A 15768-nucleotide genomic window follows, 5' to 3' on the forward strand; every position below is an offset into this window, starting at 1 on the left:
GCTCAACAGCAGTGGTATCTTAAAAAAGCATAGGCAGCACATTACTACCTGGCACATACTGGCTGCTTTGTGTGTGGCAGTTCTAATGCTCATAAGATCAGTGATGTGAAGGTCCCCATCAATATGTGAATGAAATTCTTGATGGTCTTCAACTCATCCCAGCTGTGCAAGAGGTCTGGGCCACACACGGAAAATCTAAGAGCAAGGTTCACAGCTGCACAACAGCTGGTCTGCACTGGCAACATGCTCAGGCTTTAAACCTTCTTTGCATACCTGAAATATTCCAGCTGCTTTGTATTTGCTCCATTATAGCACAAAGCAGCCAGAAGTACACTGCTTTATCTGATACAAAACCATAAAATAAAAAAGAAATTTAAGATCAATGCTAAATTTCTCAAATTCATTATCAGTAACACAATTTGTTCTCTAGAGTTCTATTTAAAGCTTAAAAAGAACTCACACAAGAACATTATCTTAAATTGGAAACAAAGCTGAGAATCTATATCAAGTGTATATTAAAAACACTTAAGGGAAAAAGCATTGCAGCAATGATATCTATTCCCTGGAATAAATGAACTTAAAGGGTTCAGAGTCAAGGTGAAGTTTAAGAACTAAATGTATTATGGTTTAAAAATTATTGAGCTAAAGTACCCATACAACGTGAACCCCATGCACTTCAACAGTCAAGCTGCTTGAAATCCCAGATTAAATTAACTGACTTGTATAGAGATTGATATTTTCAATTTCTTACCTTGCAATCCTTATAAAGCATTCCAGATTTTCCTTGACTTTAAAAACACATTTCTAGACCTTCAGCAAAGTTTTACCTTCCTTAAATTTACTCCAAAACTGCATTTCGTAAGTTTATTAGACCTTTGTTCTAAGAATAATTAAAATATTCACAGGGCTGGTTTTGTTTGAATAATAATTTTTGACAGAAATTATCAACTAGATCATTTCTGTAAGTTAATAACAGAATATTCATATAGGGATTAAAAACTACTTTTCCTGTCCATAAAACATCACCAAAACATATTTATGGTCAAGAATTTTAACTTAGCTTTCAGTTTTATTGGTGACACATGAGCCTGACAGCACAAATTTCCCTTTTTCACAGCTACGCTGACCTGCAACATTAACAATTGTAAATGCTTGTTTCTGTCAATAAACAGGACAGGTACAACTAGAAAACACATATCAGACAAATATGCAGTCATTTTGAAAGGGTTACTGACACATGGCACAGGTCTAATAAGACACAGACATTTACAATGGCTCAGAATTTGTGGCCATATTATCAAATTCAAAATATTGACTTTTGGGTTATCATTTACCTTCTTTCATATTTCCTGCATCTCTTCTCTTACAGGAAATATATATATACACACATACATATATATGATGCATGGATTTCCTCACAAATGGATGCATTTATATATTTATATATATATGATGCATGGATTCCCTGACAAATAAAATTCTCTTCACTCAACCAATAACAGCATGATTATTGGCAAGCTTCGTGTGCTGGGCTATAGCATCTTCTTCCTAGCATCACTCTCCTCCCCGACAAGAGCCCCACAGCAGGACCTACTCTGACCTTCGTGATTTGGTGCTGCCCTGTCCCCTGGTCAGGGCTCAGCACCCTCTTGTACAAGCTGTGTTAACCTGAATTACCACACAAGTGACTGCTCAGTTCAGTTACCCCGTCCCTATCCACTGGGAAACAGCACAGTGCAAGAAGCACCCCAATTTCATTAACTAACAAACATAAACCATTAATAATTGGACTTGTATTGCTCAGCAGTGTCTTTCACTGCTGCTTGGCAGTGCTTTGAAAGAGGTGCCTGCTCACAAAATCAAGATGAACGATGGAAAGAAAGAAAATATTACTGGGACTCATGCAGCCTGGCTTCACAGCCCAGCCCTCAGTAGTATACAAGAAGAAAAACCCAAAATGTATGGAACAGTGACAGGAAAGTCCACCCCACAATGTTTGCCCTGAATGCTGCATACTTCTTTTAAGACTATGAAGTTGAACAGATTCAACGATCCCAAAGTGAAGTTGCTTAAACCAGGCTGAAGGTCTGGCACAGACATGTCTTCCAGATCACTTAAAAAAGAAAACCAGAAAACTTTTAAGGACAGACATACCTGAAAGCTACCTACCTACCTTAAATACTCCCAAACACCTACAGTAGGCATTAAGTTCTAATATTTGTGGGAAAGAACTCTCTAAACATATCGGCAGTTACCACATGAGTAACAGATTAACCATAAAAGTAGGTTAACTACCAATATTACCTGAAATTTAAGCCTGCAGGGGGACTTACAAAAATCTAGCATTTTCGTTCATTACTTTTTTTTTTTTAAAGCAGTGAACTATCTACCCAGTGTTTCAGAGAATAAAATCTTATTAAGATTCCTGAATCATGTTTATATTCCAGTTTCCAAAACAGACACAAAGATGCCAAATATTTTAATAAGATTTTCCTTAGCATTATCTTGCAAGATAAAAAAATAATAATCTCAGATTACTCTGTTAGTGTTTCATTGCTATTTAGATGGATGCACAGACACCCTAATTTCAATGGCAAAACACTGAGTGCCTCTTAAGAATGAACTCAAACTCATTTCCTATTTATAGGCTAATTAGAAAAAGAACCACAACACATCCAAAATAGCACTCCGCATCTGACTTGAAGACTGCTCTGTAGGTCTTGCTTTTTCAAAGAGAAACTTACATGCACTTCTTCTTTTAACAAATCAAAAATGAAATTCACCAACTACAAATTCAAGCAGGTGGCTCCACCTTTGAGCAGATCCTATCACTTCAGATTGTTTTTATATAAGCGGCATGACATTCAAAGAGAATTTCCTTTCAAAGCACTGGAACCTAATTAATAATAAAAATGATAGTTAACCAGCACGGTAAGTTGCACATGCTTCACTAGAAAGAACAAACAGCATATGGTTAAGACCAAGACAGTAAGACCAAAGATCACTCATCATACACGCACACATCTCTCCATCAAAGAAACACCTCTGACACAAAACACATATCCATATAAATGCCTGGTCAAATATACGTTTTAAAGTCCATTACAGGAGATATGGACGATGACCTGAACTTATTTATACCTGAAGGTACCCCAAAGAGTCATTTGCATATCTAAAAGTACTTATAACCAAAGCTAGCTCTCACCTCCTCCTCCACTTAGGAGACTAACGTATCCTTTTGGATGTTATTCTTGCTAACACACATGAGCCACTGTTAAACAGAACATGACTGCGTACGCAGCAGGAAATTATACTTTCTTCAGACCAGTACGATGCAGATTTTTGTTAATGCAAGTGGCATTTGTATTCCAGTATCTGAACTAGCAGCCTGTGTAGTGCCACAGTCAGTCAGATGAAAACATCTCAGCCACTCTGGACATGAGCAGTCAGTCTGAAAGGCCACATCAAAAATAGCAAAATCTATTCTGCTGTTATCTCTGACACTGCTCCTTCCCCATCATTCTGCTGCATGGAAAATAATCAGAGGCACCTGAGCTCCAACCCTTCTGGTATCAAAAACAGTACCACTGCCAGCATGGCAGCTCACGAGGCCCTCCCATTTCAGAACTGAATTCTTCCTGCATTATGACCAGCTCAAGCTCAGTGCTCTATGAGCACAGAAGTTTAGTGTTTCTCACATGCTGCTTTAAAGGAAACAAAATTTGCGTGTCAGGAGCAGTATGTGGTAGAAGAAACTGTGACATTTATGGGCCATGTGAGTGTTGCAGTATGGAGCAGAGGACGAAATAGCCTGAAAAGACAAACCTGTAATAGTTTTCTTCGTATTTTTAGCCAATGGCAGAGATGCATGCAACCTAAGGTCAGGTTTGGTTTTTTTCCACATTTTAGCTGGCAGAAATCCAGCTGAAAATAATTCTTCAAAATGGACAAAATTGAATCATAGTATAGATTTTGTACTGCCTGAAGAACTTAAATAATGAGCATCCATTTTCTCTTTTAGTAGAGAATCTCTTCTACATAATGTCAACAACAATATGAAGAATAATTTTACAAAAGTACTGTTCTTCACAGGACCCTCCAACAAGAGCTCTGACCATTTTTCATTTAAACTCCCCAAAATCCAGGAGCCTTAGTTTAACAAGGCACTTACTTTTCTACTCATTAAAGATTGATGCACAGGAGATGCAACTTGCACTGTCTCAGTGCAGGTTGTTGACTATGTACTTCCACAGCTCATTGATTCACGAGGCATGAAAGTAAGCTGCCTTTCTGATAAAAGTTATACTCCAGTGACTGCCAGGCACAAATTAGGAAACGCAGGGAAAGCTGTAATCCAGGAAAACACAGAAGATAGGAAGAGAATTGAAGATTTTACCTTTAGATGAACTACACATACACTGTCTTTAGTCTCCTGCTCACAGTTTCCAGTGTTATTATCACCCAAATTAAAACCCAAAATTTGTCCACTACAAATACAAACTGCACGAAAGAACTGAAGAGAATTCACAAATATTTCTATTATAGCAGTTCTTCCATCTATAGTACAGTAACTACTCAAGGGAAAGGCTTCATCTACCCAATAACTGAGACAACACTTCGGTCCCTGGAAAACTTGTGTAACAAATCTTGTTAGAAGCCATTTGTAAACACATCAAAGACAAGAAACTAAATGGGAACAGAAAAAGGGGTTTACCAAGGGAACATGATGCCTCACCAACATCACTGCTTTCAATATGAAGGAATGGATGCTTTCAACACACAGGGAGAAGCATGGATGTTGTGCACCTTGACTTCAGTGTCAGCTTTCACACATTTTTTGCCATAGCTTCCTTATCACCAGAAATGTGAGATATGGTTTGTATACGTAGGTAACATGTAAGAAAATTTGGCTGGGACTACCAGGCTGAAAGCATAGCAGTGATCAGAGGTGCAAAGTGCAGCTGTTGGCCACCAGTAACTAGTGGCATCCCCTCAGAGACCACGGCTGAGACCAGTACCAGTCACGGTGTTCATTAGCAACCAGAGTGAACATTCAGCAAGTTTGCTGGTGACACCAAGCTGAGGGAGCAGGCAATACACCGAAGGGAAGAGTTGCTATTCAGAGGGATCTGAAGGTGACAGGTCCAGAGAAGTGATCTTTTCCCTCTGTTTGGCACTTGTGAGGCCGCAGCTGCCGTGTTGTGCCCAGCTGTGGGCTCTGCCCTCACAAGAAAACCACCGACATACTGGAGCAAGTCCAGCAGAGAGAATCACTAAGACAGTCAGGGACAGAGCATGGAACATATGAAGAGAAGCTGAGAAAAGCAGGTTTGTTCAGGTTTATGTAAGTAAGAATCACAGGAGCCTTATTGCTGCCTAAAACTTGAGCAGAGATTGCAAAGATGGAGCCAGTGCATAGCAATACGACAACAGGTAACAGGCAAGTTGGAACATGGGAAATGTCAGTGTTTGAAGGACATTTTGGGTCTGGGCAGTTTTTCTTTGCCATGAGGCTGATGAAATTCCAGAAGAGGTGCCCAGAAAAGTTGGGAAATGTCCATTCTGGCAGCTGTTCAAGACCCAGCTGGACAAAGCCCTCAGCAACCTGGCCTAAATAGACCAGCTATGAGTGGGACACAGGCCTACCTCATCTCTGGAAGACCCTTCCAACGAACTACTCTATGGTAAGTATTCTACTGATATACCATTTTTCCATGGTCTAACCTTACCGTTTCACAATGCCATTCAGCATGAATAATTCCATGCAAAGAAACATTCAAACTCCTCTAAAAAAAAGAATAGTAAAAACCCATTCTCCTAAATCATTGCACCAGTCTGCACCATCCTGCACCTCATCACTACTTTGAACACCATCACCACCACTACTGAGGACACTACCAGAACTGCTCCAGGGGCTGTGATGGACTACTCAGTTGCATTTGAACCGAAGTCAAAGTTTGCTATGACACAACATGAACACCTGCTATCACTTCTAAACTCTGGGGAAAATTCTTCCAAATTCTTACTATTATATAACGCTGACTGCTTTAACACCGTTTGCCTCCATGCTGTCTTGTGGCAATGAATTTTACAAGCCACGTGTATATTGTGTGAATGTATTTCCTGCTTGGTGGGTACTTTCGATGTCTTTTGCTTCCAAAGACTCTTTATCCTCACAGTAAGAAAGAGCAGACAAAGAAACAAGGATGGTCACAGAAGAGAAGATAGTTTACATCGGAAGTAAAGAGACTGGAGGATATTCAACAAATCAAGGGTGAAGTAAGGCTACAACAGCCTCTGATTCTTTAAGACACTATGACAAGAAGTGCCACAAGAAACACGTAGCCCAGCTGGGTTACTTGGGACAGACGGTGGTTTCCTCTATGACAGGATAAACCCTTTGCTGATTTCCACATTCACATTCAGAAGAATGGGAGAATACACAGAACTATGTATTTGCAAATTAATCAGAAAGTATGAGGTAATTTCATCTCTAGGCAAGAGTGATGTTACTGTAATGCAGGTACTGGCTTGTAAATAGCATGGAGAAAAGAATCTGAACATTTGATGTAAGGGGGTCTTTGGATTAGCTGCAGGTATTAAAAACATACATGCACTCTTTTGTATATTGTTGCTTCCAGAAACTTCTGTCTAATTCCTTCCAAATGAGAGAAAAACATTTCTCTAATTGGGTGGTCACACACTGTCCCTTGTTTTATATATATATATATATATATATATATATATATAATATATATATATATATAATATATATATATAAATATATATATATATAAATATAATAAAATAATATGTATATATATAAATTGTGTATTTGCATGGCAAATAAAACGATGCACTTAATTACATTATTTTAGGTAATTTCAGCATTTTTGTTGGCATTTGTGGCCACGTAAGGCTAACAACAGTGAACAGGAAAGTTTTAAACAAGCAATGTAACTCAGTGAGGTTTTATTTCTTTGCTATCTCACTTCACAAGAACGCTACAAGAAGCGATCTGGAACACTGTGTTGCTTTGTGATTCTCTGAGGTGTGTTCTGGCCAGCATCAATGCCCTTAAGAACCCTTGAGCAAAATCTCATAGCACTCTTGTCTTTACCTGAATTGCTGGCGTTTAATGCCTATAATTCAAAGATGTCCCAGAAGAAAAATGGAGGTGCGATTACAATTTCCTTAATTAGAGTTGATTACAAGACAGCCTAACAGCCTTTTCCCCAAATTTAGCCTGTTATAAGGGGCAAATATGTATCACCTGATGGAAGTATATGTTCCATGCCACCTTGAAGGTACTGTGGGTTAAATGGGAAACAAAATGAAAAATGGCAGTTCAGAAGGCTAATATACCATGCAGTTAATCCTCTTGAGGCAACTAGCTTCTTGGTCTCATGACTCCATTATACAATGTAATTGGTTTTAATAACACAGAATACAAAGTAACAGAGGGGAATACTTGGCTCTGTACAAGAACTTGTATAGAAGCATTATTAAGATCTATAACGACCCATGTAAGGATCAGTAGAAAGATATTAGATAGCCTTACGCATCAGTGATAGAAGACAGCCTGTGTAATTACTGAGATAAAACTTGTAGAGAAAAACTTTTAAAGAGTGATAGCCTTCCGCAGATCGATTCTGCTATAAAATCTTATTTGAACTATCATATTTAAGCAACTGCTTCCACTACTAAGACAAAGCTTACTAAGTGGGGGGTTACACTCTGAACATAGTTCTTCTAAAGCAGGGTCTCCAAAGGGCACTTGTGTCAATTCAAACGGCCGTGTCTTGATCCAGCAGTTCTACAGTCCAAACTATTTCTACAGTCCAAACTTGCTTTCAAACAGGCTTTTCTCACCTGAAATTGCCTTGAAGTACTTCCTAAACATCTGCTCAAAACCAGCTTTAATTCTTAGGATATAACACTCAATTCCATTAAACGAACACACAGCCTACTTTTTCTTTTTCCTCTTAAAAGTAACATGTGACCGGGCACCATTGTTTTAATCAACAGTTAGAGGCTTTCTTCAAGGGAGGGAAGAAACTGCCAGTAACACCAAACCTGGAACACCCTGTCCCTAAACCTGTAACCTTGCCTGCCTTGTCAGCTGGTCAGTATTTACCGGATTCCGTATGCTCAACACCACCACAAAGCTTTTTGTCACACATACAGACAATACTGGGAGCTAGCTGATTCAATTCATCAGTGAATTCATATTTACAACAGAGATGCAAACTCAGAATCCGCTTCCTAAACGGTGACTGAGTGGGGAGGAGTGAAACGAACCACGGAGGCAATCCACTAAGGCTTACTGCTCTGTCTCTTTTTATATATATAGTATGTATGTGTATACAAAGTTTTATATAATGTGTCTACATGCATACATGCAGAGAGACAGCACGCACGCATTGCCCTCTGCTGGCCAGAGCCTGGTATGCAGAGGTCCTCCTTTTCCAGCACATTGCTCATATGTGAACTTCAATGAATGCTTGACAGGACCACACCAGTATGTGATACCATTTCCTGCTACTCACTGATACAATAAGAGGCATCCCCTTCAATTCAGTAAACTTCAAGGCTTTCTCCAAACCCACTTTTAAGGCTTGGCATTTTGCTGCTTCCTTTCCTCCTAAGTGGTGATACACACAGCAGGACAATTGAAAATCATAAAAACCTTGCATCCAAGCGGCTTACAGGTTAGCCTGTTTCTATCTACTTACCCACAGGCAAAGCTTTTACCATATTATGTTACATTCATAAGCGCCCTTTTTTGCCCTCACAGTTTACCACTTTAATCAAATACCAGGCTGACGCGACAGAAGAGGAAGACAAGAAGGAAAAATGAGCTAAGGAAGGGCACAGACAACTACTTTTAGACCAATTTGCTTCTAATTTCTTCCCTCTACTCTTAATAAGTACAGTCATTTTATGTTTCAACATGAATATGAACATCAAAAGACAGAAGAAATGAATAAAGGGTGAGAGGTGAGGTGTTTTGATTCTTAACATCTCCCTTCTTCCCAACACTAAACAGATTTTTTGTTTTAAATGTCCACTTGTATGTTTGAAAAAAAAAGTGTAAGGACTGAAAGTGCCCACATACGTTAGACAAAAATCAGAATATTCTTGAATTTTGGAAGCAGTTCAATAAGTTCAACAAGTCCAACTGTAAGCTCCTTAAAGGATCTTCACGTTATCTGAATAGTCTGTAGATCATCTTCCTGACAGTGAGTGGTCATAACGTACTATTCATAAGTACTAACAGATGGACATAAAAATATAAGTAGACTGGTGTTCTTGGAAGTGGGGGGAGAAGGATGATTTCTTTGCTATTTTTAATGTACTCACCTAAGGCCCAGTATGACACAGCTTCCAAAGGTGGGGAACTGCTGCAGATAGCATGGATATACATGAGGTGTATCATTAGCTCAGCCAAGCACCACCAAAAGAAAATACGAATTATGCCCACGATTAAGATGCCAACATTGGTCTTCAAACTGAAGGCTTCTTGTTTCCTCATCTAAATGAAGAAACCCAAAGAGGTTACATGACACATAACTGACTGTTTTACTCAAAGACTCATCTTAAGAACCCCTCCCTTTTTTCATTTACTATTCATTTCAGTTCAAAGGTTTCATTTACTATTTATTACTACTAAGGGGGCATTTGACCACCCCGTTTGAGAATTCTGGACGCACACAGATGGAGTCTGGTTTCTTCTTTCTCAAACTCACTAAGAAGTAGAAATCAGCAAAGCAGAAATTTGAGAGGTAAGCAAAGCCAAGCAAGTTTCTAGTCAATACCTCAAGACTAGCTGCAGTATTTAAAAATATTCACTTCCATTCCCATGCAGCGAGATTCTCCCTTCCTCCAGATGACATTTCCATTCTCTCTGCATTGCAAAAACTACTTGTGCCGCCTGTGTGTACGGGAATGCAATGGCATCTGTTGGTGTGGTGCAATTTCCACACTAGGCACCCTAATGCAGGGGTATCCACACTACTCTTTCCTTACGCTATTCAGGTGCCAAAGGGTCTCTGGATTGCTTTGCTATTACATGCTGCCCAGTGCTTTAAACATATGATCTTTGTATCTGCTTCCATTTTGCATTTATTCCAAATGGACAGTTTAAATGGCCTGATTCCACAGGCATCTCTCTGAACGTACAGTGACGCAAAAGATGTTACTCTCTCGTAAAGCAAAAGATGTTACTCTCTCGTCCCTACGCTGTCACTTCAGAAGTTACATCCTAGTCACCAGCTGCTGCCAAACAAACATACTGCCAGGAGGCCTGAGGTCCATTACCCAGAATGTCATCACTTTCAGGATGGCCTGAGGAAGGGCTGCCCTGGTAACAGCCACTTTATTTCTGGAAGGCTGTCAAACTTCAGAGGAGTTTATTAAAAGCTGATTCTGACCATATGAACAAGTTCCTAAGCATCTAATCCAGACAAAAGTATCTACCCAGGAATAAGCATACATTTATTTGCAGTTTTAAGTATGGAACACACCATAATAAATACACGAAACACAGGACAACAAAATATGTCCTTTACTTTCTTTTTTCTGCGTATCTTCTAATGGCACTTAGCATTCTGAGGTCTGTTCACACAGACATACATGTATAACATAGAAAGAAAGGGACATATAAGAGAAAACCAAAAGGTTTGGAAGAAGGTTAAAAGTACTTACTAGAAGTAGAAAGAACAACCTGCCCACCTAATATTGACAAAAGGATTACAAGAAAATGTGGAGCTTTCACAGAAGAATCTTACCATGTGTTGTGAGTTATTTTTCCTTGCAAGTTTTGTGAAAATTCCCTCATGAACATCATGAGAATTACTCCAAGAACATACACAAAAAGACAGTATTCCCAGCTAATTCCTGTCATGTTGTAAAATTCTCAGAGAAAGCCCATCCCCTTCAGATTTGCTAGAACTAAAACACCTTGAATTGACAATGCTATTCAATTTCCAGAAGTATGTCATCAGTAACACGTCTCATGCAGGAGAAAGCCCTGTCCTTCCTTGCATCATGGTACACAGACACTTTGGGAGCTCAAGGAAAAAAAAGAAGCAACACCATCTGCCACAGAGTATTAGGACTACTTGGTCAAACTGTCCAAGCAGCCTACAGACCAGGCAGGTCCAATCCCAATGACCAACCATGAAAGTTTGCTGCATCAAACAAACATATTGATCCTGAGGTTACACTAATCATTCTCAAGTCCTACAGAACAAATCTGTTGTAGAAACAGCCAAGTGCTATTAATCATAAGAATTATAGAATCCAGAAATAGAATCATAAGAATATAAGAATCCAGAAGAGATACTCATTTCTTAATTCCTGTACTTTATCAATATCTGTGGATAATGGAAAAAAAAAGTTTAAAGATACTACATCTGTGAATGAGAATAAGATTGTCTAAGCAGCAATGCTACCAAATACAGAAAAAATAACTGCTTGCTCAAAAATATCTCAAATATCTGCCACCTGTATTGGATTGACTACCTGAAAACAGCTCTTCATTCTGCTCCTGTAGCATCACCAAGGTCAGTGAGACCTATGTGACATGCTGAGCAAATGCCAGTTAAGTGCAAGTTAAAAATTAGATAAGACAAAGTTTTCAGTTGACACGTTTCTCAGAAGATTCTTACCATGCTAACTATAGTAAACAAATTGGTATACTATTACTTTACCTTCTTTCCACAGTAAAAAGCAAATATGATGAAATAATAGAAAGATAGGACTGCCTCAATTTTTTCTTTTTTTTTTTCTTCATCTGTCATTGCACGTATGCCAAGGTACATTCTTCAGTCTTTAACTCAACACCAACAATGCACATACATAAGCAACCCACCCCTCCACAAGTCAAAAACCTCCTCAAGATCCTAATCATCTTAATAGCACAATATACATCCCATGCAGTTAGCTCAGTTCACTTGAAAACAAAGCAGCATACTAAGCTTATAGATAAATTTGTACTAAGTAGATGACATTTTGGAGACTACCATTTAATCACAAGTATTTGCACAATGCAACTTCAAATCCATGACAAGAAATGCTATGTTCTGCTTCTACCCAGAAATTAAATAAGGCCATTGGTGAAATACTACGGCTCTCATTTCTGTCTAGCAGTGGATGCAAACTACCAACGTTATTATTAACCTTTTTTATTCATGCAACAGTTTCTCTGCTTCCACTTTCAATACCTCTGCTTTCCAGCACTGAGCAGGAATCCTCTTCTCAGTCTCAACTTCAGTGAAGTGCTTCTGCAGTTCTCCATCTCCTTTTCTGATAGCAGCAATAAACACACTTTTTGTACTGTGTGCTTTGAACTAACTGCTACAAACTGCTATCTTCAAAACCCTTCTCTAACCTCAGCTGTCAAGGTGATGCCGTGACTCTTACAAGAATACTTTTTCATGCATTTTGACATACACCAAGAAACAAATTGTTCAATATTTTTTCTTCTTTATGGCTTTAACAGAACAGGTCTGTGCATATTTAAATGACAACGTAATGCAAATACAGGCATCCCATTCTCCATGTTTGCTTTTTCCCCTCACTCTGTGTCAAACCAAGAATACAGACAGGCTTTGCACAGGTCTTTACTGAGCTGTATCAGATAAACTAACTTTCATTTCAAGACTCTACACGCAGTTTTTCCATCCAGCTAGCTCCAAGCTGCCCTCTACTCACAGTCTTGTATACAGGTTCTGAAACACTCCTTGAGAAAATTAATTTCTCTCTGTGTGCAGTACAGTAATATGGGTGTTATTTAACACAATTTAAAAGCTATAAAACAATAAACAGTAAAGAAAACTTTCTGGGCATCCATATAAGTCAGTCTAGCAGAAGAACAATCTTACTCATTTGAAGGTTTTTAAATCCCCATTTCTCCTAGGTGTTGTCTTTTCCTGAACAGGGTATTAAAGATGCATAGATGATTGGCTTGTTCTCAGTGAAGCCTGGAAGATTGCTTATTACACGCTTCTGTCAGTCTCACAGATGCTTTTGCTTATCTGACTCATCTCCCTTAATGGCATCGCACTGGCAGTAAGCACTTGAAGAAACCAACTTTTCTTCAAAGTGGTGAAAGATCATTTGACTCTGCCCCTTTAATCTGTGTAACACTTCCTCCAGTCACAGCTCAGGGAGCATCTCGGCATCTCTGCTTCCTACTTGACAGCATCCAGTCTCCAGGTTCATTTAAGAACTCATGCTGAGATATTCAAACATACAGAGAGGATTTGGACACCTGCCTACTATTAAATGTAATGGAAAATAAGCATGCAAATGCATTAGTCAGCCTCAGAACTTTAGTGTCTATTTAGGGACCTACCTTGCCTCTCCTATTTCATTTGTATGATTCACAAAAGCTTAAGGGCTTTTAGTAAAGGAATCAGACGTTTCCCGCTGCAGCAGAAGGCAAGTGGAGCCCATCCTTCCAGGCTGACTCAGCTACAAGGACACCTTTTCTGGAGCAACCAGCAACCAGCACAAGACCTCACTTTTATCAGTGTTTCTTCACTGGCAGAAAACAGCAACCTCAATGAACTGGGATTAATCTGACTTCTTTGAAGTGCTGACTACTGGGTATGTCTGAAGTAGCAAAGAGGAGCTGCACAGGAGAATTTTTTTTTTGTATTAAAATTATACACCAACTGCCCATGATAACCAGGTTAAAACTAAGATTTGCCATGTTTTTAAAAAGGAATTTTTTTTTTTTTAATAAAAAAAATGTGTCATCAGAGGAGTTCCCCTACCATGCACATAACAAAAAAAAAAAACAACGCAGGAATGATAATTTGCGTCAAGCTTGGGAAACAATACTGTGGTATAAATTTTATGATCAAAGTAGAAATCTGACCAAAATCATCCACCTAAATGACAGGAACTCACTTGTCACAAAAGCATGAAACCAAACATTTACTTAGGCTTCCTGTCAGCTTAGATAAGCTGCAACTTCAGATAAGAAAAAAAAGTCCCGCAGACTTTTTCTACAACATCTTGTCCAGGATAATAGAGTTTAGCCTTGCATTTTCCAGAACTATTAAATACAAATGAGTATCAGACCTGCCACTTGTGCCCACTATTACCTCAGTTTTCACTTTCATAAACCCAAGTCTCTATTTGTTACAGTTTCAACAGGAACTTACCAAAAATAAACAGAAGGAATACACAGGCATCCATATACAAACCATAAAACTGCTGTTTCAGTTTAAACTATCCACTCATCCACTTTACCCAAACGTTAACTATAAACATCATTGATGGTTATTTCATTGCTTACTTAAGTGTGCAAGAAAACAAGAAAAGCAATAAAGTGTCAGACCAAAAAAAAATCCTAGAAGAATTAGAAGAAGAATTAGAATTACAAATTCTTCTAAATCCTTTAGAAGAATTTCAGCTTCTAAACTGGTAGAGAAGGGAGGGATGTCTTCAAGTTGGCATGCAGGACACCACCAAATTCCCAGTGATTCACTCCCAACTGTCCAGTCTTCATGTTCCCGTAATATTATTTGATATTATCAAAATTATGGGGAATACTATTTTAGACATACTATCCTAATTACCTAAAGACTACACAGAAACTGAAATCATTTAAATAACAAGGATAGTATTATAGAATTAGTTACTGATACATTTTTATGGAAGCTACAATGCACATAAAAACACCTTTTCTGTAGTTTTTTTTTTTAAGTAACTAGTTGAAAGAAAAATATTCATTTTTGAAGGAGAGAGTCTAATAGAGGAGATTACTGTCAGCTTTCAGTAACTATTGTTTCTTTCTACCTTCTCCCTAACACTGGAGTCCAATCAACCTCTCTCCACCCAATCACTAGATATAAAAGCTTATTTTGATATTTTTTCCATCAACCAACCAAATATATTATCAATGTTAATTATCAGCCTTATACAAATTCACTGTTATTTCATGGATGGCATATAAACACAAAGATTTAAGATTTGTTTCCATCCACAGCCTTCCCTTCCACAAGCAGCTTACTTCAACACTTGCCAAGAAAGGGACAAATACATACTAATGTCCCTAATGAGACACCTTCTCTTTCGAAGTCTCATCAACATCCATTTTGTCAAAAACGTAACCAGAAAATAAATATAAACTCAGAGTCATCTGCAACCTACTTTTTTATAGTGTATTTCAAAAGGTATATCAAGGTATGAAATATCTCTTCATATTATTGCAAGGGTGAAAGCATTGTCGTCTACCTAAAATTTTGCTCATGATCATTATTAAAATGTCTCAAAATATGAAAAATGAAAATTAACCCATCACATCTAATCTACTTCTAATAAAGAACAGGTTCTGTGTCTAGACTTGGCAGCTGAAAAGAGATCACCACTTTCTTCAATAATTCTTAGTCAAGTTTGACTCAGACACAGATGCGCTGGAAGTCTGTAACTGCATTGTCTTAAAAATACTCTTACCTGCTTACTAAATTCATCGAAGTTCATAAGGGGTCCATTGTGGAACAAGGGATAGTAAAACACGTATGCCAGCATCCACAGGAATGAATGTGATGATTTCTGGGCAGGCTCGTGCCAGCAGTATTCCAGGCTGAAACTCGTGTAGAAGAGGCAGCGGACAGACACCGTGAAGAGCAGCAGATAATACTCATTTTCATTGTCGTACCACTTTCTCTGTGAGACAAAGAAAAGTCAGCTCATAATGGTACAATGCTGTGGTTTTAAAATTGCAAGACAAATGTTATCACTCAAGACCCT

The 15768-nt window shown here is 38.5% G+C and overlaps 1 protein-coding gene across 2 annotated transcripts in view; it reads right to left on the reverse strand.

Moving 5' to 3' along the window:
* The window catches only part of HHAT (hedgehog acyltransferase), a 207438-nt gene that overhangs the window by 140260 nt on the left and 51410 nt on the right, over positions 1-15768 (reverse strand). For both annotated transcript variants that reach the window (XM_027452998.3, XM_027453000.3), the window contains exons 5-6: positions 15472-15684; positions 9364-9535 (exon numbers count right to left, since the gene is read on the reverse strand). In XM_027452998.3, coding sequence (XP_027308799.3) covers positions 9364-9535; positions 15472-15684 — 385 coding nt within the window. The remainder of the gene's footprint in view (positions 1-9363; positions 9536-15471; positions 15685-15768) is intronic.

Source organism: Anas platyrhynchos, chromosome 3, assembly GCF_047663525.1.
Source record: "Anas platyrhynchos isolate ZD024472 breed Pekin duck chromosome 3, IASCAAS_PekinDuck_T2T, whole genome shotgun sequence".
Classification (NCBI taxonomy): Eukaryota; Metazoa; Chordata; class Aves; order Anseriformes; family Anatidae; genus Anas; species Anas platyrhynchos.